General features: G+C 37.6%; 2 protein-coding genes across 5 annotated transcripts in view; both read right to left on the bottom strand.

Annotated features, from left to right (window-relative positions):
- LOC119870917 (zinc finger protein 678-like) overlaps window positions 1-25,095 on the bottom strand; it is a 129,150-nt gene that overhangs the window by 63,035 nt on the left and 41,020 nt on the right. The window contains exon 1 of one of the 4 annotated variants that reach the window (XM_038527919.1): window positions 1,858-3,092. The exons of 2 other annotated variants lie outside the window; for them this stretch is intronic. The gene's annotated coding sequence lies outside the window, so the exon portion shown is untranslated. Of the gene's footprint in view, window positions 1-1,857; window positions 3,093-25,095 lie in introns of those variants that run through there. One more of the 4 variants, XM_038527915.1, reaches the window with a different exon arrangement.
- Window positions 14,493-25,095, bottom strand: part of LOC106559648 (zinc finger protein OZF-like) — a 41,365-nt gene continuing 30,762 nt past the window's right edge. Inside the window, 1 exon segment of the mRNA XM_038527913.1 lies at window positions 14,493-19,908. Coding sequence (XP_038383841.1) covers window positions 18,065-19,908 — 1,844 coding nt within the window. The 3' untranslated portion in view covers window positions 14,493-18,064.

Below are 25,095 nucleotides of genomic sequence, written 5' to 3'. Positions count from 1 at the left end.
AGTTTATTAGAAAGACCTGTGTGCTGGTAAAGGGCTTTGCCACATTTTTTTCATTGTTAAGGTATATCCCCAAGAGGTATTCTCTGATATCCAGGAAGGCTTGAATGCTGGGTAAAGGCTTTCCCATATTCCTTACATATGGTAAGGTTTCTTCTCAGTATGAAGTTTCTGGGGTTGAGTGAGTTTTGAAGACTGCTTTAAATCTTTGACATATTAACTACATTGGTAAATCTCTTCAGGAAGGATACAATGAGGGCAGCTCGGGTGGCTCAGCTGTTTAGCACCTGCCTTCGGCCCAGGGCGTGATCGTGGAATCCCGGGATCGAGTCCCATGTCGGGGTCCCTGCCTGGAGCCTGCTTCTCCCTCTGCCTGTGTCTCTGCCTCTCTCTCTCTCTCTGATGAATAAAGAAATAAAATCTTAAAAAAAAAAAAAAGGAAGGATACAATGAAATATAAAAAGGTCAATAAAGCTTTGATAAAACTTTCCAACGTTTTTTTGAGCTTAAGTCAGACACTCAACCACTGAGCCATGTGTTTCTTTTATAATGGTATCTGGAAACTAGTTCTTCAAAATTTTTTTTTCCTTAAGATTTTATTTATTCATGAGAGACGTAAAGAGAGGCAAAGACATAGGCTGAGGAAAAGCAGGCTCCCTGTGGGAAGCCTGATATGGAACTCAATCCATGACCATTGAGCCACCCAGGCATCCCTGGAAACTGGTTTTTAAAGTTTATTACGATTTACCCTTGTTAATTTTTATTTCCAGATTTTTCATATTTATAAGTTCTCTCTCCATTATAACTCCATAATACTGAAGATCAAGTCTTCAACAAAATGCCATCCAAAGTTCATTACACATAAAATGTTGCTCCAAATTATGTTATGTGGTAACTTATTGAAAGGTGATGATTGAATAAAGACACTCTAATATTTATTAAAATTAGGGACTCTGGGGATCCCTGGGTGGCGCAGCAGTTTAGCGCCTGCCTTTGGACCAGGGCGTGATCTTGGAGACCCGGGATCGAATCCGTCAGGCTCCCGGGATGGAGCCTGCTTCTCCCTCTGCCTATGTCTCTGCCTCTCTCTCTCTCTCTGTCTCTCTCTCTGTGTGACTATCATAAATAAATAAAAAATTTAAAAAAAAATTAGGGACTCTGGAACAGTAGAGATTATTTCTCAGTAGAAGAATCATGAACCCTCAGGAAAGGAATTCTGAAATTCATTATACTTAAGACTTGGATTTAATGAAGGGTAATCGTCCCAGTTTGTTTACATCCATAATTAACATACTTTCTGCCCTTTACTTCCTGCTATCACCTTCTCAGTCTTTTTTTTTTTTTTTTTTTTTTTAATTCATGAGAAACAAAGAGAGGCAGAGACACAGGCAGAGGGAGAAGCAAGCCCCACGCAGGGAACTGGATGCGGGACTCGATTCCAGGTCTCCAGGATCACTCCCTGGGCCAAAGGCGGTGCTAAACCACTGAACCACCCAGGTTGCCCACTTCTCAGTCTTTCATTAATTGTGATTTCAAAACCACCATTTCCATACCTTCTCAATAGCATGTTATGAAATCAATCTTTTCTGCCTGTTTTTGTGAAAAATCTCATGTCATGAGAAGACATACCACATAAATTATCCCACATGCTACACCTGCATGTATATACTATAAAATGCTAATGTACAAAATTAATATCCATCATAGGACATTGGGATGATACAGAAAGAGGAAGCTGCTCCATGAAAACACAAACTATCCAAATTGCCTTTTTGAGTGCTCCAGGTGGGAGAACACAGTACCCTCATGTAAACACAAATGAAGAAGAGCCAGACTGAACAAAGAAGGAAAGTTTGTTACCTTGCCCACAATAGTTGCTCATCCTATCTGTCACTCCGTGGTAAGACAGTGAGAAAACTTGACTCTGCTCAGGAGAGAAAGATATGAGGGAACTTTGTGGGCAGTAATTTGGCTTCTTTGATCTTCCTGGGGACTTCTTTCTTTGATGCATGACATGAAGGGCTGAGGGAATGGGAACACCTACTTGACGCATTGTGGTGATGACTCACAGAAGAGGTAAGTACTTGCTCAAAAACTAGAGACTGCAGGGGTGAAGAACATTGAGAAGAATATATCATTAGTGCTATTTGAGTATTCCTCAATTAACACGAAACAAGCAGCAATAATTTAACTGTGAAAGTAGAAATACTCACACATAACACACCCCTAAGAATGTTTGATAGACCCCACAATTATAGCACAGATAGCTGTTATTTGTGTTCTCCATAAAAGCAAGTGCATAAATCCTGAGTTCAGGACTGGTTTTCAAATTCCCAAACATCACCAAAAGATCACAAGGCATATGAGTGAACAGAAAAATGTGTTCCAATTAGAGGAACAAAAGAAAATTCCAAAACTGGCCCTAAATTAATAAAGAACTATAAATTACCTGACAAAGGATACAAACTAACATAAAGATATACCTGAAGCAAGAGAAAACAGGTAACTAAATGATATCCAATAAAGTATGTATGATCAAAATAAAAATCCCAAGAGACAGAAAGTATAAAAAACAATTGAACAGAAATTAGGAGCTGAAAAATACAAAGTGTATTTTAAAGTACTCTAAAGGGTCAGCAACTGACTTGATCAAGCAGAAGGAAGACCTAGACAAGCTAAAGCTTCCTCATTTTAAATTATCCACTGAGGAGAGCAAAAAATACATGAAAAAGGACCGGGTCTAAAGGACTTATGAAGACATGTTCAAGAAGCTCAGTGAATTCTGAGGAGGATAGAGGTCAAGAAATAAACACATCAATACATTATAATCAATTTACCAAAAATCACAAATGAACACAGCTTTGAAGTAGCATGAAAAAAGTAATTCCTCCTGTGTAAAAGACCTCCTCTAAGAATATAAATGGTCTTTCAGCAGAACTTCACACAAAGAAATGCAGGGGCTATCTTTACTGGAAAAAAAAAAAAAAAAATCAACCAGAAACATTGTATCTGGAATAAATGTCCTTCAGAAATGGAAACCTAGGAACATCTGGGTGGCTCAGCAGTTGAGCATTTGCCTTCAGCTCTAGGCATGATCCCGGGGTACCAGGATCAAGTCCCACACTGGGTTCCCTGCATGGAGACTGCTTCTCCCTCTACCTATGTCTCTGCCTCTCATGAATAAATAAATAAAATCTTAAGAAGAAAAAAACAAAAAAAAAAAAAAAAAAAAAGAGGGGCAGCCTGGTGGCTCAGCAGTTTAGCACCGCCTTCAGCTCAGGGCCTGATCCTGGAAACCCAGGCTCCGTGTATGGAGCCTGTATCTCTCTCTGCCTGTGTCTCTGCCTCTCTCTCTCTCTCTCTGTCTCTCATGAATAAATAAATAAAATCTTAAAACAAAAATGGGAAAAATAAAGACATTCCCAAGTAAAATCCCCTAGAAGTGTACTATTAGGCCTATCCTACAAGAAACTTTAAAGAAAGTCTTTCTGGTTAAAATAGAAAGATTCTAAACAGTAACTCAAACCACATGAAAATATAAAGCTCTCCGATAAATGTAAATGTTTATACAAATATGGAAACCTAAAATATTATGATGAAGTACCACAGATTGCTATATTCTTATTGAACATAATTATTTTAAAGAATAAAAACATAGGGGCACCTGGTTAATTTTGGATCAGGTCAAGATCCCATGGTCATCAGATCGAGCCCTACCTTGAGGTATAGGACCTACTTAAGATTCTCTCTCTCCCTCTCCATCTCTCCCTTCCGCCACTCACACATGCTCTGGCTATTTCTCTCTTTCTAAAAAAACAAAATAAAAATGATGCATTGAAATTATAAAGTACACAACATAAAAGACAAAATTATTAAATATAGGGTTATCAGTGACATACAGTGTGTACAGGTATGGATATGTAGTAGAGTTGAGTATGCTCTTGACAATATTAGGTTAAAATGGCTTGTTACAACTTTGAGAAGGTTTTATTGTTGTTTAGATTTTATCTTTTTATTTGAGAGACAGAGTGAGCCTAAGAGAACACAAGCCTGGAGAAAGGGAGAAGCAGACTCCCCGCTGAGCAGGGAGCCCAAGACCAACAAGGGGCTTGATCCCAGGATCTTGGGATCATGACCTGAGCTGAAGGCACATGCTTAACCAACTGAGCCACACAGGCTCCCCAGCATTGAGGTTTCTATTTTTTTTTAATATTTTATTTATTTATTAATGAGAGACACAGAGAGGCAGAGACACAGGCAAAGGGAGAAGCAGGCTCCACACAGGGAGCCCAACATGGGACTCGATCCTGGGTCTCCAGGATCATGCCCTGGGCGGAAGGCGGCGCTAAACTGCTGAGCCACCCGGGCCATCAGCATTGAAAGGTTTTAAGTAATCCCCATGCTAACGGGGGGGGGGGGGGGGGGGGGGGGGGGGGGGGGGGGGACTACAGAAGACATAAAAAGGAAGTGAGAACGGTATCAAAGTATGTCATTATAAAAAGAGGGAAAGAGGGATAAAACAACCACAAGAAGAACAGAAAACTATGAAAAAACAGCTGCAGTAGTACTTCCCTTAATAATACTTTACTTTGATGACTAAATTTTTTTTAATTTTTTTTAATTTTTATTTATTTATGATAGTCAGAGAGAGAGAGAGAGAGGCAGAGACACAGGCAGAGGGAGAAGCAGGCTCCATGCACCGGGAGCCCGACGTGGGATTCGATCCCGGGTCTCCAGGATCGCGCCCTGGGCCAAAGGCAGGCACTAAACTGCTGCGCCACCCAGGGATCCCAGTAAATTTATTTTTTTAAAAAGATTTCATTTATTTATTCAAGAGAGACACAGAAAGAGAGAGAGAGAGAGAGAGAGAGAGGCAGAGACACAGGCAGAGGGAGAAGCAGGCTCCATGCAGGGAGCCTGACGTGGGACTGGGACTCGATCCCGAGTCTCTAGGATCACACCCTGGGCTGAAGGCCGCGCTAAACCGCTGAGCCACCGGGGCTGCCCTGATAAGTAAATTTAAACTCCCCTCATTAAAAGACATAAATTGGCTGAATGAATAAAACAGAAGATGCAACAATTTCCTGTCTATTTGAGAGTCACTTTAAATCTAAGGACATATGTAAGTTGCAAGTAAAAGTATGTAAATGCACATTTCATGCAAATGGAAACCAAAAGAGGGCATAGATAGCTGTACTAGTATTATACAAATACGTATGAAGTTCATAGTTTCAAAACAGAAAACCAGTGTATATGTATACATAAATACATGAAATTACCCAGATACTATAACAATTATGTGTGCACCTAACAACAGAGACCCCATATATGCGAAGCACAAAAGGCAGAATTAAAGCAAGAAATCATTAGCATAGTGATAGTAGCAGAGATTAATATCTTGATTTAACTGTACAGAAAGACCACATTCAAGGAGGAGAAGGAGACCACACTCGAGAAGGAGAGCACTTGAACAACATTATTGTCAATCAAATACAATGGACGTTTACAGAACACTCCACCAAAAAGAGCAGAATATACAAGCTTCTCAATCACACAGAGAACATTTGCAGTATAGACAAATTGTCTACAAAACAAATCTTAACAAATTTAAGAAATTTAATGTCATAAGTATCATTTCTGACCACCATGGAATAAAAGTATAGCAGATGGGAAATTGGAAATGTCACAAATATCTGGAAATTGAACATGTTCAATTGAACAATCAATGGGTCAAAATGAAATTAAATAACCAGTAAATACCCTGAGAGTAATGAAATGAAACTATATTCAAATATGGAAATCAGAAAAAGTCATTTTTTAAAAGATTTTATTTATTTATTTAAGAGAGAAAGAGAGGAGAGAGAAGGCATGAGCAAGGGAAGGGGCAGAGGGAGAGGGATAAGTAGATCCCTGCTGAGTGCATAGCTGGAAGCTGAGCTCAATTTCAGGACACTGAAATCACACCTGAGCCACTGTTATAGTGTGGCGTCTATGTTAAGACGTTTAACCAACTGAGCCACCCAGGCACCCACAGAGAAAGTAATTCTAAGGAAACACTCAGTGGAGTGAAAAGGCAACCTGAAAAATGCATGGGAATTTTTTACAGAGTTTATAGATCATAAGGCTGTAACATCTAGAATATAGAAAGAACTTTTGCAACAACCAAATAGCAACTAGCAGGACTAAGAACAGGACAAAGTTTTCTTTTTCTTTTTCTTTTTTTTTTTTTGACAAAGTTTTCAATGGGCACAATCCAACACAGATTACAAATGGGCAAGGCAGACGAAAGATGCTCAAGGGCAGCCCGGGTGGCTCAGCAGTTTAGTGCTGCCTTCAGTGCAGGGCCTGATCCTGGAGACCCGGGATCGAGTTCCACATCAGGATCCCTTCATGGAGGCTGTTTCTCCCTCTGCCTGTGTCTCTGCCTCTCTCTTTCTGTGTGTGTCTCTCATAAATAAATAAATAAATAAATAAATAAATAAATAAATAAATAAATAAATAATCTTTAAAAAAAAAGATGCTCAAGCTCACTATTCATTGGAGAAATACATATCAAAGACTGACTCATCTCCTCTCACCTGTTCAGCTCCCACTATTAAACATGAATTTTTAAAAACCTGTGGGTATTGGAGAGAATGAGGAAAGACTGGAACCCTTATGCACTGCTAGACGAAATGCAAATGAAGTAATCATTATGGAAAACAGAATGGAGGTTCCTCAAAGAGTTGTAAATCATTTTACCATATGATCTAGCCATACCAATTGACAGTAAATACCTAAAACAATTCAAAATGGGATGTGCAAGACATATTTGCACAGGGAGATTCATATGTCGTGAACCGAAGGAAGGAAGGAGGGAGGGAGGGAGGGAGGGAGGGAGGGAAGGAAGGAAGGAAGGAAGGAAGGAAGGAAGGAAGGGAGGGAGGAAGAGAGAGAGAGAGAGAGAGAGAGAGAGAGAGAAAGAGAGAGAAAGAAAGAGAAAGAGAAGGAGAAGGAGAAAGAGAAAGAAAGAGAAAGAGAAAGAGAAAGAGAAAGAGAAAGAGAAAGAGAAAGAGAAAGAGAAAGAGAAAGAGAAAGAGAAAGAGAGAGAGGTACCAGGGTCTTAGAATAGACAAATGTGTAAGTGGCTACTTGAGAGATATTAAGTTTTGCAGAATGAGAAAATTCTAGAAATCAGTATTCCAATAATTTCACACACTTAACACTTTAAAGTGGTTAAAATAGTAAATTTCATGGCATATTTTTCACCACAATTAAGAATAATGACACCTAAAACTGAAACAGAAAGATAAGCTTTAAGAATTACTTTTAATTCGGGATCCCTGGGTGGCACAGCGGTTTGACGCCTGCCTTTGGCCCAGGGCGCGATCCTGGAGACCCGGGATCGAATCCCCACATCGGGCTCCCGGTGCATGGAGCCTGCTTCTCCCTCTGCCTGTGTCTCTGCCTCTCTCTCTCTCTCTGTGACTATCATAAAATAAAAATAAATTAAAAAAAAAAAAAGAATTACTTTTAATTCAAAAAGGTTTTTCTCTCAAGAGAATATGAATTTATTCACAAATAGATGATGACATTAATTCCATGTGACAGTTCACCCAGGATAAACAGACAGTATAAAACAACCACTGACAACTAACAAAGAAAAGAAACAAACAAGGTAAGTCATGAACCAACACTGTACGGGTAATATTTATACAAACAAATACACACATAATTTTACTGGCATTTGACATATGGCTGATTCCTATTTCAATTAAACCCTACATTGTCTTTGAACTCCTAAGTTGAAAATTGTTATCCAAAACTATAAAATATAAAAACCAAAAGCGCAATTCATTAATGCTGTTGAAACTATCAGTAAAAATGAAGCTTTCTTACTGAATTGCAATACAAGAATGAGAAATTTTCATTGCAGGATGCCTGAGTGGCTCGGTTGAGTGTCTACCTTCAGCTCAGGACATGATCCCGGTCCAGGGATTGAGTCCTACCTATATCAGGCTCCCTGCGAGAAGCCTGCTTCTCCCTCTATGTCTCTGCCTCTCACGAATAAATAAATTTTTTTTTTTTAATTTTAAGTGCAATAATTCTGAATGAAACACAGGTGTGCTAGTACAAAAGGATCCTCCCATATAGCTATAATTTTAAACTGAGACTGTGTACTCAAGAAAAGCTTGCACTTGAAGCACTGGCATAAGTTATGTGGCATAAATTGTGCTCAGAAAATTCACTACAGTCAATCATAAAATGATCTAATAAAAATTTTATGGATGAGCTTCTAAATGACATTAGAAAATTTGTTAAGAGATATTCCCACTTTTACAAAGAATGCCAAGGCTGTAATTCATCCTTTAGAAGCAACAAAAATGAACATATAAAGAGAGACCATGATTGTTGTAAAATATGCTGAGTTTCACTGCTCTATAAAATAAACATTTTGGTATGAATTATACCACAATTCACATATATTTTAAGATAATTATTTCAAGAAGTACGTCCCAAATCACATCTTCAGGTGTGATCGCCTCCTTGACTTTTGTACTTCCCCTCTGTCATCTGCTTTACTCAGTCCCACCTACCTGGATGTAAGGCTCCTTTCTCTTCACATCCCAGGGCTCCTTCTTGGCTCCAAAAAGGTGAATAGGTGTCACTTACAATAAACAAGACTCATTTATTTTAAAAATAGGAATAGGAGTTGTGTTGGATTCTTTAATTTTCAATCCTCTATTGTCCTCAATAGAGAAGAGAGAACATTGTAGAACTCTAGAAAATGGTTTCCCCAGTGTTATAAGTTTCAGCAGAACAATTTTATGGCAATTTCATGTGCTACCAGAATACAAAGAATAGCAATACTAATCCTTTTTAAATATTAACCAATCACCAGATAGTATTATAACAATCTTTTATAAGTTAATGCAAACAAAAAATCCAGCAAAATAATTTGAGACCAATTTTTTTTCTTTTATGAGACTATTTCGCCAAACATCCAATAAATGGAAGAAATAAGGTTTTAACCAAGGTTATCTGAGAGTTTATGTAACATGACACACAGGTCTACATAGAGACATTAAAGCTACATTCTGTAGGGACCAAGGGTAGGCTGCCCCTATGATGGACACTTTAGCATGAATATTCTTTTGGGCTAAAAGTAATCAATACCCCAGCTTAAGCAAAAATGTTGACCCTCCCTTAACTATGTAGTAGAGTCTAAATTGGGGAGTCTTTCACAGAATATAGGCTAGTACTAGGGACAAATCTTTTTTGTGTGGCCCACCTGTGACATGGCAAACATCTAATTACCAAACATGTGCTCTTCATCTCACTGCCTTATGAAGTGTATTTCTCCACTTGACAATCCCAGATTCTCCTCCTCCAGTTCAGGAAGATGTATACACCTCATTTTGCTTGAACTGCCTTTGGGATCTCCCTACCTGTGAAGGTTCCTTACACTTAGAAAATTTAGTTTGATTTTTCCTGATCATCTGTCTCATTTCAATTGGATTCTTAGTCCAGCTAGAAGGACCTTAAAAGGGACAGAAATTCAAGATCCCTGACAGAGTCAACACAAAATTGATCTTCTGAAGCCAGCATTGATCTTCTCTGTTCATCTGAGATAATGCACACCACAGGTCATATATCCCCAGGCACAGCCATACCATACCAGATAAGGAACGTGGAGCCTAGGCTCAAGACATAACAATGTGACCCCACTCGCTTACAGTAAAAGTACATCCTACAGATAAAAGTACAGGATGCAACTCATAAAACCTCTCAGATAAAGAAGAAAGATATGTTTCTGATTCAAAGTGTTTTGAGATGAACTACATCTTTAGGGTATAAGGTGAAGCAGCACCAGAATTTATCAAGGACACCTGTTAACATGATCTCATGGGTCTATGAATTTTGTTTTTTCCAGTTTTAACTTAGGCCACAAAATTACACCATTTCTATTATTTGTGAAGAGTTCACAACTATAGAATTGTTCAAATTCACCCTATTCTAAATAATAAGGCAATGAAAGTCTGAATTGTCTATAAATGTTCTCTTTGTAACAAAAGAATTTCAAATATGCTTAAATTCAGAGATTTTTATCACACAATTTGGTTTTCACATCAATAAACTATTAGATATATACAAAGCACAAATAGTGAAAACAGGTCACAATAAACCAAAAGTGGAGACACCATTTTGCTCAGTCACTAAAGAAAGCCCTTGACACTTCCAATTTCATACCATCAAATGTATCGTTCTTGCTGATTTAAAAACACAAATCAGGGTGGCTCAGTTGGTTAAGGATCTACTACCTTAAGCTCGGGTCATGATCCCAGGATCCAGGGATCAAGTCCTGAGTCAGGCTCCCCGCCAAGCCTGCTTCTTTATCTCTCTGACCCTACATCTCTACTCTCGTTCTTTCCCCACTCACTCTGCTCTTTCAAATAATAAAAGCTTTAAAAAAATTAAAATAAAACAACGGGCAGCCTAGGTGGCTCGGCGATTTAGCACCGCCTTCAGCCCAGGGCCTTGATCCTGGAGACTCGGGATCCAGTTCCACGTCGGGCTCCCTGCATGGAGCCTGCTTCTCCCTCTGCCTGTGTCTCTGCCTCTCTCTCTCTCTATCTCTCATGAATAAATAAAATAACAAATAAACAAACAAACACAAATCAAATTTTGGTCCAGGGCTTACTTTCAGAGGTATCAGCATAGATAACTCACTACAGTGTTATCATTTGGAAGTAAGTAGGGATCAGCAAATCACGGGATGAAAGAGTGAATAAGGTACTTTTTTTCCCTTAGTGTCAGCAGGCTAGGATTATTATGTATCTTATATCTTAGATTTTTCTGGAAAAGATTTGACATTTTCTCAAATAATCAATTAAAATATATTTTGCTTCTGAGCCCTACACTAGCATTTATGTCCTTGGTTTGAATATAAAAGAATGAGGATTTCAAAATTTTATTTTATAAATTTACATAGTCTGGATAGTATTGGCAAGAGTATAACTGCCCAATCTAATATTTAATATTAGATATAAAAAGGGATGCAAGAAAAAAAAAGGGGATGCAAGAAGTTATTAGGTAATGATGTCACACTATATATACAATTTTCTTAATTTAACGTATTACATTCTAAAGAGCAGCAGAAGTAATGCATTTATATAGCAAGGAGCGTTCTAGGATTGTAATATTTGTAACCCGTTTACATTTGTTCTGATATAGACCCATCACAAAGCACCTGCCCAAGGGCCCAAGAGCCCATTTGATCTCAACTTACATATTAAGCAAAAATTCATGTCAAAAGCAATTCTATTTTGTTTATATTTATTTTGTAAAAGATTTTACTTATTTATTTGAGAGAGCACAAGTGGGAGGAGGATTGCAGAGAGGCAGGAGGAGAGGGAGAAGCAGGCTCCCCACTGAGCAGGGAGCCCAATGCAGGACTTGATCCCTGGGTCCTGGGATCATGACCTGAACCAAAGGTAGGTGCTTAAGCGACTGAGCCATCCAGGTGACCCCAAAGCAATTCTATTTTAGAGGTATAAAATAAGGGTGCCTGAGTGGCTCAGCTGGTTAAGCGTCTGCCCTCAGCTCAGGTCACAATACCAGAGTCCTAGAATAGAGTCCAGCATTGGGCTCCATGATCAGCAGAGTCAGTTTCTCCCTCTGCCCTTCTCCCCTGCTCATGCTCGCTCTCTCAAATAAATAAAATCTTTAGAAAATACTTTTTACATCAAAAAATAAAGGTACAAAATAAAATTTAGAATTAAACTGTCATGAAACAACAAAGAAAGTTTAGTTTAAAAGGACTGTGCATATCAAAAACTTAGCTTTAAGTAGCACCTGGTTAGCTCTTTCGGTTGTGTGATTGACTCTTAATTTCTGCTCAGGTAAGGATTTTAGGGTCATAGGCTCAAGTCCCAAGTTAGGCTCACCACTTAGTGGGGACTCTGTTAAATATTCTTTAATTTATCCTCTCTCTGGCCCTAACCCCACTTGTAGGGCCTCTCTCAAATAATCTTAAAAAAGTAAAAACAAAAAAGTTGGCTTTAAAAAGTCTATGATAAAAAAAATAAATAAAAATAAAAAATACAAAGACTATGATAGAAAATATATAATTACTATACTCGGGTATAATGCTTTATTTGCCAGTGAGAGAAATAAGGTAGCTGGCCGGGAAGATCTCTCTTGTTAAATACCTTAGCATGTGACAATACCAGAGAAATTTCTTATTACTTGGATGGAGTTTCATCATAAGCTCCTTCTGATAAGGACTAGTCCTCTTCTGATTGTAACAAGTTACAGAATCTCAGAGGCTTTGTGGTCCTGGTTCTGTGCTTGTGTTGTTTTTGGCTAGCAATGGGAAATGTTTCTGATCTAGCTCAGAACCCATTAGGCTGCCTGTTACAAAATCAGTTGGTGTTCAGTTATGATTCTACGAAAAGGAAGGTGATCTTCTTTTGTAATATTGCATGGCCACAAAACACTTGAGCATAAGGAGAAGCACAGATTGTAAATATGTGGCACAGATGAAATCTTTCTCTTAGAAATTTAAAATTCTTCACATTGTGGCTTGACACATTCCATAGATGAGATTCTGAAGACAAAGGACATTACTTCATCTCAGTAGAAAGTGGCACAAATTCAGCCACCTGGCAGCCACCCCAGAGGGATTCCCATTCCCAACACAAATAATTTCTCCATCAAGAGAAGCATAGAAGAATCAGCCACTTAAGCTGAGCAAAACCAAGACACAAAATACAATCAACCATCTCCATCCAGGGTGACACCTGAAGGAGCAAGACCACTCTAATTACCACAATTCAGAACTAAAATGCCAAAGGTAGTGCTGGGCATTTCAACCAATTAGGATGGAGAATAAACCATAATAGGCAAAAGGGAATAGACAACCACTTTCCAACAATCTTGTGGGACTCATGTTTAATACACAGATTACCTATTTGCAAATATCTAAACAAATAGAAAAGTATACCAAAGATTTTAATGCTCAAGTAGTCTAAATGAGAACTCCTTTGGATACTTAATTTGTGTATTTATACATCCTCAAGAGAGCCATCCATTGAACTAAACAAACTGAGAAAAAAAAAACTGAGAGATACATATTTTAACTGTTACTTAGAAGCTTTTGTAACAGATTTTTAAAAAGATTTACTTACTTTAGAGAAAGAGAGAACACAGGGTGGGGGAGGGGCAGAGGGCAAGGGAGAGACTCTCAAGCAGACTCAGCATTCAGTATGAAGCCCAATCCCGGGGCTCCATTTCATGACCCTGAGATCATGACCTGAACCAAAACCAAGAGTTAGATGATTAACCTACTGCACCACCCAGACACCCCTACTTACAAGCTCTTATATTTTTAAGATTTTATTTATTTATTCATGAGAGACACAGAGAGAGAGAAAAAGGTAAAGACACAGGCAGAGGGAGAAGCAGGCTCCATGCAGTGTGCCGGACATGGGACTCGATCCCGGGTCTCCAGGATTACGCCCTGGGCTGAAGGTGGAGCTAAACTGCTGAGCCACCTCAGCTGCCCTAATTACAAGTTTTGAAAGGGAACAGTGATAATATCCCTGCAGGAAACTAAATAAAGGAACTTCTGAAATAGGGTCAAAACCCGAGCTCAAAAATATTAACTCCTGTACAACTATTTTCTACTGCTACACTTTTTTTACTTAAATACCAGGAAATGAGGCATTAAAATTAAATTGCCTCAACAAATACTTGTCCCCTCAAAGATCTTTTTAGCTAGACTAAGAATCAAATTCACATGAGACAGATTATCAGAGGAAAATAAAATTTAATAGGTGTATGTGCAGAAAAATCGACATACGGTGGAAGCTCCAAAGACTGTCAGTCAAGATGAGGTACAAATACCATCATTAAAGAAAAAGGGGTAGAGATCTGGAGCTTCGCAGGAAAAAAAAAAAAAAAAAAAAACACTTTGCACGGTGGTAAGAAGAGTACATATTTGGTAAATTAGCTTTTTGTCTTACCTTACAGATGGTTCAGGGATAAACTTTGTCACTGTTAATATATTCTGGAAAGACCCCCCAATTTAGATTCTTCAACTCCAATTATCCAAAGTGGCACATTCTGGGGGAAGGTGGGTAGAGAGAGGTTGTCCTGAAATCCTTCAGTTCCCCCATCTGAAACTTCCTTGGGTGTTTCAAATATTAAAAGTTGAAATGGTAGATTATTTCATGTTACTGATCTAGCATTTTACCCTCGCAATAGGACATTCTAGTCAAAGCCAGGGTTATATAACCAGTATTTATGATTTTATCTTGTCATCATGAGAACAGGTTCTAAGAAAAATTATACAAATATATATATATGGATAAAAAGTTACTGAGACTGAATTCTGGAAGAATCAGGGAGAAAAGATATATGTTCCAATTTGTTTACAAAGGTATATTTTGTGCAACTTCTTCAAGTCAGTTAACTTAAGGGAAAAAATTTCTTAAATCTTTAAAAAAACAAAATATTTTTTAAAGGTTTTATTTAAATTCCAGTGAGTTAACATGCACTGTCATATCTGTTTCAGGTGTACAATAGTGACTGAACAATTCAATACAAAACCCAGTGCTCAACACAACAAATGCACACCTTTATTCCCATCACTTATTTAACTCATCCCCCAATCCACCTCCACTCTGGTAATAATGACCAGTTTCTTCTCTATAGTTAAAAGTCTATTCCCTGATTTGTCTGTCTTCTTTTTTTTCCCATTGCTTGTTTCTTATATTCCACATATGAGTGAGATCATATGGTATTTATCCTTCTCTGACTTCTTTTGGTTAATATAATACTCTCTAGCTCCATCCATGTCATTGCAAATGCCAAGATTTCACTCCTTTTTTAAGGTTAAATGGTATTCCATTCTATACATATAGCACATATTCCTTATTCATTTATCAGTCAATGAACACTTGCACCAGACTGACTGAAGCAGAAATGCTGTCACTGACTGCTGTACCACTCCTCAATGAATCCATGGCGTAGACAGGGCCAGAGCATGGGACTATACTCATCATGGTGCTCACTAAAGGGAGGAGGGTCCCACAGAGCAACACATCACCTTCCATAAAAGGTTACTCTTCTATAGTGAATCTAAACTATGTTAGGCTTATATATCTAGCATACTAGTGCTTTGAGCAACCACAGCACACACCTTGCTGATCCTATGTATATCAGTGTCCAAAAGGCTTCTTCATCTCCAATATCTATCTACTCTGCCATGTGACATTTTGAAGCTATGCACTAAATGACTGCATCATCCAATACTCCTCCTGCACCTACTGCCTCTGATCTAGGCCTCGGCAGTCATCATTGTCATCCAACAGCATCTGATGCTAACACACAGGAATTCAACTCAATCATGAAGATAAAATAGGACTTCCGTACTCCTCAGAAGCCACCACACTTTAAAATTCCTTTGTTCCGTTACATTTATTCATCAGATGACACCACCAAGAGCTGCCTGTGCCTTTGCAGTGACTAAAGGGAGCCACCTCCAGTTCCCTCCCCACATTGGAAAGAGTTTTTCACACTTCCTTTTAATAGGACTTATCTTTCTAAGGACAGTACCATCATTATGTTTCATTTATATTTGCCTCTCACATGCCAATGCTAAATGTCTGAATTTCTGAATTGTTACCCATTGGCCTTACCTGTCTCTAATCAAAATTAAGAGGTCCATAAGAACGCTTTAACCACAACACAGGCAAAGAACATTTGAGATGCCTATGTAGGTTGAAATAAAACTGGGTATAAATAGAAATGGAAATCTGGAGATAATTAAGAAAATAAAGAAGTATAAATTATTTTTCTAAATCCAAGGAGTCAGTTATACAACCCAGGAAAGATGTCATCTCTCCACATGCAGAATTCATGCCAATTCCTCAACTTCTGTATTTTCTCTTACCTGGGGCTACAAGATCATTCCTAATGGAATATATTTCTCTAACTTATGGGTTATCTATTACACAACAACCATTGTTAAAAGTGTATGTTTACTTCACAGAAACATGAAAAAAAAACACCCACACTTATGATATGGGGCACATACTGTTATTAGGGGCTATGGGAGAGTGCTTTTAGAGTCCCTGATCAAAATCCAGATTAGGCCATTCAAACTAAAACAGGTTTATGTAAGCTCTGAGTCTTCTCTAAGGGACACAGGAGGGGAAAGTCATGGGAGACAAGAAATGGTTGCTCAAAAGCGTAGGCTGGGAATGTCAAATTGGAAGGTACATTAATTTCTGATTCTATAGGGTGTCATGTACGGAATGCACTAGTGATATGGTCTTGTTTCACTTCAAGTCCCCTGCAAAACTACTGCGCATACAAAATGTATGCCAAATGGCATTATCGTGGAGTACTTCAATCAGTCAATAAGACCCATATACTATCTATAGTATATCCATTATATTATCCCACTAGTCCCAAGGAGGAGAAAATGATACAATAGATATGCTAAGGGAAAAAAATAATCACACATTATCTAAACATTAAGGCCACTGAGAAAATGGATTACTAGATATATTTCCACTGCATTACAAAATAGGTGATAGATACCATCAGCTACCTACAACCTTATATAAAATGAGACTGGTTAACACTGGTAGTCGGATAACATTTCATTCATTACATATCCATATTAACATGGTAAAAACCATTGTTTTATTAAGTAAAATATATTAAGTTCACAAATAGACTAAGTTATGCATTTCAATCCCCTTCATAATTCTTGCTCAAGGATTATATCCTTACATCCTTCTACAGAAGCATTAAAAAGTATTCAAGCACTGATGTGGGAGTAGTGATTTCAATAATTTTCAGGCATGAGGTATTCTCACCAAATGTGGATGTACAAATTGTATGTCATGTCGAGGAAGAGTTAGCTATCCTCTTTCTACTGTAAGGATTTCTTCCTTTCAACCACATCCACTAATATTATCTACTTCTAACTATTGCTATCATGAGGATACATCAGTATTTTACTGGATTTCCACCTCTTTTTCCTACAATACCAGTTGGTAAAATATTTAAATTATAATATTCAGGAAGTTCTTTAGTTTTAATAAATGGAGAATGATGTTCTGAACATGTACATCATGACAACTGTAGTTAATATTATAACCACAAACAATATCTTTACTTAGATTTTCTTTATATATTGTATATTATATTGTCCTTCCTTTTCCATGGACACTTAGATATGCATGAGGCCCACCTAATGAAGCTGGGATCTCATATCTTTGATGTAGCAACATCAGTCATATAATGTCACACACACTAAAAATAAATGAATTTGCTGAAGTGACTTGAGAGTAGAAATACATTATTTACTAGACACAAATCTCAAATACGGTCAATGTAAAAAAAAAAGCACATATTGAAATTGAAATTAATTAGACCTATGCAAATATCCATCAACTTAATCTTCTGAAGCATAAGAGCATATACATTTTCTAACAGTTTAACTTTATTATTATTCCTTATCATGAGTATTTTGATGATGTAGTGCTTTCTACTTGATTTCTATGGCATTTTCGACATTTGAAGTTCACTTACATATATTTCTAAATATTTGTGTCTTTTAAGTTATTTTCCTTTATGGTCTCTCTGGTGTTTGCTACAGTGTATATTAAAATGAAGGTCTTTCTTCATTCATTACATTTGTAGGACTTGAATCTAGTGTGCATTTTCAGATATTAAGGATTGAATTCAAGTTAAAGGCACTGCAATTTAGTTTATATTTTACAGTTTCTATGCTGTATGAGAATTATGATGTTTGAGTAAGTTGTGAGTTCCAGCTAAAGGCTTGAGACATTCTTTTACCTTTGTAATGTTTCTCCTCAGTATGAACTCTGAGATGTTGAGTAATGGTTAAGCAATCATAAAGGTTTTAACCCATTTTTTACATTTAAGTTTTTTTTCTCAAATATGAAGTCTCTGATGTTGAATAAACCTTGATTCTGATTAAAGGGCTTGCCAAATTAATCATGTTTGCAAAATCTCCAGTATAAATCCTCTGATCAGGAGTTAGGCTTTAGCATTGCTTAAAGGCCTCGACATATTCTTTACTTTGCTTAGGATTCCCTCAAGTATGAATTCTGTGATGTCGAGTCAGATGTGAGTGCTGGATAAAGGTGTCACCACATTCTTTACATATGTAAGGTTTCTCTCCACTATGAATTTTGTGATGTCGAGTAAGATGTGAGTGCCGGTTAAAGGCCTGGCCACATTCTTTACATATGTAAGGTTTCTCTCCAGTATGAATTCTGTTATGTTCAGTAAGCTTTGATTGTTGATTAAAGGCCTTACCACATTCTTTACATTGGTAAGGTCTCTCTCCACTATGAATTCTGTGGTGTCGGGTAAGATGTGAGTGCCGGTTAAAAGCCTGGCCACATTCTTTGCATATGTAAGGTTTCTCTCCAGTATGAATTCTGAGATGTTCTGTAAGCTTTGAGTGCTGATTAAAGGCCTGGCCACATTCTTTACATATGTAAGGTTTCTCTCCACTGTGAATTCTGTGATGTCGAGTAAGGTTTGAATGCTGGTTAAAGGCCTGGCCACATTCTTTACACTGGTAAGGTTTTTCACCACTGTGAATTCTGTGATGTTGAGTAAGGCTTGAGTGATGATTAAAGGCCTGGCCACATTCTTTACATTGGTAAGGTCTCTCTCCAGTATGAATTCTGTGATGTTGAATAAGATTTGAGTGCTGGTTAAAGGCCTTGCCACATTCTTCACATTGGTAAGGTTTCTCTCCAGTGTGAATTCTTTGATGTCGAGTAAGCATTGAGTGCTGGTTAAAGGCCTTTCCACATTCTTCACATTGGTAAGGTTTCTCTCCAGGATGAATTCTGTCCTGCTGAATAAGATGTGAGTGGTGGATAAAGACCTTGCTACATTCTTCACATTTGTAAGGTTTCTCTCCAATATGCATTGGCTGTTGAGACAATGATGAGTGCCAGTCAAAGGCCTTACCACATTCCTCACAAATATAAGTTTTCTGTTCAGTAGTGACTGTGTTATGTATGTTTAGTTCTGATGATTGACTCAACATGTTCTCAGGTTTATTACATCTATGCATGTGAATTCTCTGATAATCACCAACATTGGAGGACTGATTACCAGACTTCCCACATTCATTATATTTATAAGGATTCTCTCCCATAGGGTTACTCTTATGTATAATCAGGTTGGAGCTTTGATAAAAGACTTCCACACATTTGTCACATTCATAATGATTCTCTGGAAAATGAATCCTTAGGTGTTTATTAACATTTGAACCCTGGTTAAATTTTTTCTCAGATTCATTGCATTGAGCAATTCTGTTTTCATTGAAAATGCTCTGGTCGTTTTGTAGGGTTAATTCCTCAGTAAAAGGCTTCTCAAATGGATCCCACTTAGCACTCTGTTCTTCATTTTTAAATCTCTGATTTTCAGAAATATTTGACTCAAAGGTCAATCCAATTCTACTTTCAAGGTGGTTCAAATAATTATTTTCAGGATGGACTAAGTAACTTTCCAGATTTTCCAACTTTTCGTTCTCCAAATATGTATCTTTCACCATTTGATTTGAGCCTTTGCTTATAGAAACACACTGCTTTGCAGAAATAGCAGACTTAAGGGATGTTTTCCAAAATGTTTTATATCCTTCACCATTTTGGGCAGTGAGATTCATATTACGGACAGTTGTCTCAGTTTGGATATGTCCTTCATGATATCTTTGATGCTCTTCACTCTCCCCATCATTTTTCCAGTCTATCATTAAGTGTAAATTCTCAAGGGCACTATGTTTATATCTACCCACTGCCACGTTTTGGAAAGAAGCTTCTATGCACAGCTTTGACAGGAAACTCTGGGTGCCATGCGAAGATACAGCTGAAAGATATTGAATAAGAGAAAAGTAAAATCATTCCACTTACTACTCTCAGATGAATATAATGAAAGCTTCTAATATGCAAAATTAAAATCAATCACAGAACTTCAGCAATATGGCTGAGAAAGAAACATCAAGACTTCATTCCTCCAGGAGACATAAACGTGCAGACCATGTCAAGATCGCATAGCCTATCACATAATTCCATAGTACTGTCATGCTGAAGCACACATCACATTCCTGTACCTCAAAAAAAAAATCAGAAGTACCATTTGAGCCCAAAAATAGCAGAAGGAAGAAAATTTAAACTTAAAATAGAAACCAATGAAATAAGAAAGCAAAAACAGGAAAACATCAATAGGAAGACTGCATTTTCAGGAAAGATCAACAAAATTGATATACTTTAAACAAAGAATGAAAGAGAGAACACTAAGAAAAATGAGAAGTAAAGAAGTGAAACCAGACACAATATAACTGATACCATAGAAATAAAAACAATTATAAGAGGTGACGATGGATAATTATATGCCCACAGACAGATATCAAAAAAATGACTATAAATCTCAAAAAGGTATAACCCACCTGACTTCATTATGGAGAAATTAAAAAAAAATACAAATCTCAAGTAATCTACCACTACTAAGTAGATTGAAAAAATAATAATAAAAAAACTCCCAACAAAGAAAATCCTATGCCAGATATATTCACTGGATAATTCAAACATTTAAAGAGAAAATACTTCAAATCGCCTCCAACATTTCCAAGGAGTAAAGAGAAGGGACACTATTAATCTCTGTGATACCAGCTTTATCAGGTTATCAATGCAAAAGGAAAACACTATAAGCAAAGAAGACTACAAACTTCTACCTGTGAGGAATAGTTATACTAAACCCACAATAAAATGAAGCAAACTGAATCAAAAGAGTTTTATTATTTTACAACATAATCAAGTGAGAACTCTTCTTAGAGTTCAAGGGTCTTTAAGCATTTGGAAATCTATAAATTTAAGAGTGTGTATTAACAGAATGAAGGTCAAACATTACATGTTCATATTAATTGGTGCAGAACAAGGAAGTGAACATATTGGACACCATTTCATGATTAAAAACATTCAAGATTAGGAACAGAAGGAAACCACCTCAGCCCAATATAAGACATATATGTACTGAAAGCTGAAATCTAACATAGTAAATAGTAAAAGGCTGAAGCTTCTTCTGTATGACCAGAAACAAGATAATGGAGTGACTTCAGTACTTCCATTCAACATAGTATTATATATTCTAGTCTCAACAATTAGGCAAGAAAAAAATACTTAAAAGGAATCCAATGGAAAAAAAAAACAACTCTGTTCATAGATGACATGATCTATAGAAAACCCTAAAGAATGCCTATTTTTATTTTTATGCTGTTTTATTGCTTGGTCATCATGTGTAATGCTTATTTCTGCTCATTTTCCCTACTAGACTTTCACTTTTAAAATTCTATATATGAAAAACATAAATAAAATAAAATAAAATAAAATAAAATAAAATAATAAAATAAAATTCTATATATGCTTGAGTTTAAAAAAAAGTTCAAATAAACTTTACACTATAGGGAACTAGAAAAAAAGAAACAAATAAATTTAGGAAAGAAAGGATATAACAAAGAAAAACCAGACATAAATAGAGATCAGAACAAATAATAACATTACTGTTTTTATTTCTATGAAAATTTCCATCAGAATCCCAATGCCATATTTTTTGGCAGAAAAATCAAAACCCCTTCTAAAACTCATGTGGATGTCACAGGATAACACCAACAGAGTAATTTTCGATCTGAACAGTACGTTGGTGGCACCATACTCCCTGATTTAAAACATACAACAAAGCCACAGTTACTAAAATAATGCTCTACAGACATAAATACAAGAACAGAACAATGGAAAAGTAGGGGTGAGCTAGCCCTGTCCTTCTCCTCCCAAAGTACATAATACTAAATGAGAAAAACTATTAACCTTATAGTGGACGGATCTGGCACAGAACACAGAGGAAACAAGGTGCATGAACCTCTAATAATGGGTCACACTGGCGTCAGATGTCTAACGTTTCCAAAGGACATGCAATAAGTGCTGTGAAATAAATGTCCAAAATGTAAACACGAAAACATCCATATTATTCAAATATCAAGTCACAGGTAGAATCCACACTCTGTAATCTAGAACAATGTGTTTGGGCTTTGTCTTTCAGGTGTGAACACAGGCTTTCACAGGCTCCTCTTTGCATTCTAATAAGCTAAATCACAAAGGCTTGGTCCAGAGACCCTGACATGGGAGGTTAGCTGATGAATGACAATTGTGGAACTCTCATCTCTTGGAGATGCCCTGCCCTCACTTAATAATGTCCTCCAGGGGGCAGCCCGGGTGGCTCAGCGGTTTAGCACCCCTTTCAGCCCAGGGCGTGATCCTGGAGACCTGGGATCAAGTCCCACATCGGGCTCTCTGAATGGAACCTGCTTCTCCCTCTGCCTGTGTCTCTGCCTCTCTCTCTGTGTCTCTCATAAATAAATAAATAAAATCTTTAAAAAATAATCATAATAATAATAATGTCCTCCAGGGTTCCGGAAACACTGTGGGATTTCTTCGCTACAGCACAGATGGACTGGAAGGTTGGATACAAGTCCTAGTCCTCATGCTTGACTAACGTCCTGTCCCAATTTTTTTCTCTCAGTATAATGTTCTATTCTTTCCTCAGCATGTCCATAGCAAGGTATCTCTGTGTACAATGTTACTAATCTAGTCAAGTGGAAAAAGAACAAAGTTCATTTAATGCCAGGACTAATCTATGGCTTCCCTACCTCATTTATCTCTCAGGTTTAACCAAAAAATGACAAAAATTGATTCCTTTCTAGGTCGTGGAAAACTAGAAGGAAGAGGCACACCTCACATGGGAACCAAGGGATTGAATCAAGGATTCGTGGAATCCAGATTAGGTTCAGTCAAGAGCACCAAGTATACTTAAAAAAAAAAAACAAAAAACAAAAACAAAAAATACTTCTATACTCTGAAGTACTCTGCTGCTTCTGGGCAAACGTTGAGCATGTAAGGCTCCAGACAGAATTCCAGACCTGCATCACAGATGAGGTTTCAAAGGGTTCCTAAACACCAGGAAGAGTTAGGTGAGCCTGGAGTCCTTCCTTCCCTTTACTTTTCTTTCAAGCTGACTCCACCCCTGCATGGTGAACTCCATCAGCCACTCTTCTCTGGGCCTCTTTTTATTTATCCTTCTTCAAGTCATCATGTCAAACATATTTGTGGAAGTAGCATCCAAAACAACAAGTAACACAGGTGCAATCTGCTTCTGATACAATGTTGGATTTCTTAGCTTGGACCTCACAGATTACACAGATTTTTAAAATATAAAGGTTTTCCTGCCCTTTTACTAATTCTCAGTGCTACATGCTACAGCATCTCTTCTGTTTTCATGTCAGACTTCTTCCTAAAACCTGACTTAGCCTAAACTGAGCACAGGAAATAAAATCAGTTGCAATATCCTGTATCCTCAAAAGAATGCACTTATTCAGAAAAGCACTCATGAGACATGTGGCCATTATTACATACATGTCACTGGTGAGAGAGAGGAGAGAGAGAAAGAGAGAGAGAGAGAGAGAGAGAGAGAAAGTACTGCAGGGAAAACTATTTAAGAAATTCTCACACGATGGGATCCCTGGGTGGCGCAGCGGTTTAGCGCCTGTCTTTGGCCCAGGACGCGATCCTGGAGACCTGGGATCGAATCCTACATGGGGCTCCTGGTGCATGGAGCCTGCTTCTCCCTCTGCCTGTGTCTCTGCCTCTCTCTCTCTCTCTCTCTCTCTCTCTCTCTCTCTCTGTGTGACTATCATAAATAAATAAAAAATTTTTCAAAAAAAATAAAAAAAAAAAAGAAATTCTCACACGAATGACTGTTCTTCCATGTCTTAGGCTGCTCAGCCAGTGAGTACTCCAGGCTCTTCTGTGTCCTATTCACTTCTTCACCCTGCCACGAACTCACTCCTCTCTCCCTAGTCTTCTCCTTTCTTCAGCAATTTACCCTTATCGCCACTGTGTTACAGATTAATTTGCTTTCCTAAATCTAATCCTATTATGAATACGTAGGATTAGCTTCATTTGGAGTAGGTTAGCTTTCTTTACATGCAAGTTTTAAAGAACGTAGTTGAACCTATATATGTATATGCACCCCTCTCTCTCTTTTTAAGATTTTATTTATTCATGAGAGAAAGAGAGAGAGGCAGAGACACAGGCGGAGAGAGAAGCAGGCTCCATGCAGGGAGCCCAATGTGGGACTCAATCTCAGGACTCCAGGATCATGCCCTGAGCCAAAGGCAGACGCTCAACTGCTGAGCCACCCAGGCATCCCTCTATTTTGTTTTGTAGTAAAGTATAATCGTATTAAAGTATAATTGACATAGATTGTTACACTTGTTCAGGTATACAAATGGGGATTTGACAACTCTATAAATTCTACTACGTTCACCACAAGTGAACTAATGTCTGTCACGATATAATGCTATAATAATACCACTGAATAGGGCAGCCCAGGTGGCTCAGCGGTTTAGCGCCGCCTTCAGCCCAGGGCCTGATCCTGGAGACCCTAGATCGAGTCCCACGTCGGGGTCCCTGCATGGAGCCTGCTTCTCCCTCTGCCTGTGTTTCTGCCTCTCTCTCAATCTCTCTGTGTCTCATGAATGAATAAATAAAATCTTTAAAAAATAAATAATAATACCACTGAATATATTCTTTATGCTGCATCTTTTATCACCATGACTTATTCATTCCATAATTTGAAGCCTGTACTTCCCATTCATTCCCCTTTACCCATTTTGTGTACTGTCCCTCTCTGTTTCACTCAGGCAACTAGTAGATTGTTAACTGTATCTATGGGTCTGTTTCTGCTATTTTGGTCGTTTCTTGCCATTTGTGACAATGTGGATAGATCTAGAAGGTATTATATGCTGTGAAATATGTCAAAAAAAATATATGATTTTACTTCTATCTAAACAACAAAACACATGAAAAAACAGAAGTAGAAACAGACCCATGAATATCTAGTTTGATTTGAATAAAGTGCATGGATAATGTTGAAAACTATAAAAATTCCAAGACTGCACATATTCTATAATACGAGAAGTTGGCCTGTAACAAATTTCCAGTG

Source organism: Canis lupus, chromosome 1 (genome assembly GCF_011100685.1).
Source record: "Canis lupus familiaris isolate Mischka breed German Shepherd chromosome 1, alternate assembly UU_Cfam_GSD_1.0, whole genome shotgun sequence".
Lineage (NCBI taxonomy): Eukaryota > Metazoa > Chordata > Mammalia > Carnivora > Canidae > Canis > Canis lupus.
Note: the sequence above shows the minus strand (reverse complement) of the source record. Positions and strands in the feature narration are given on the sequence as shown.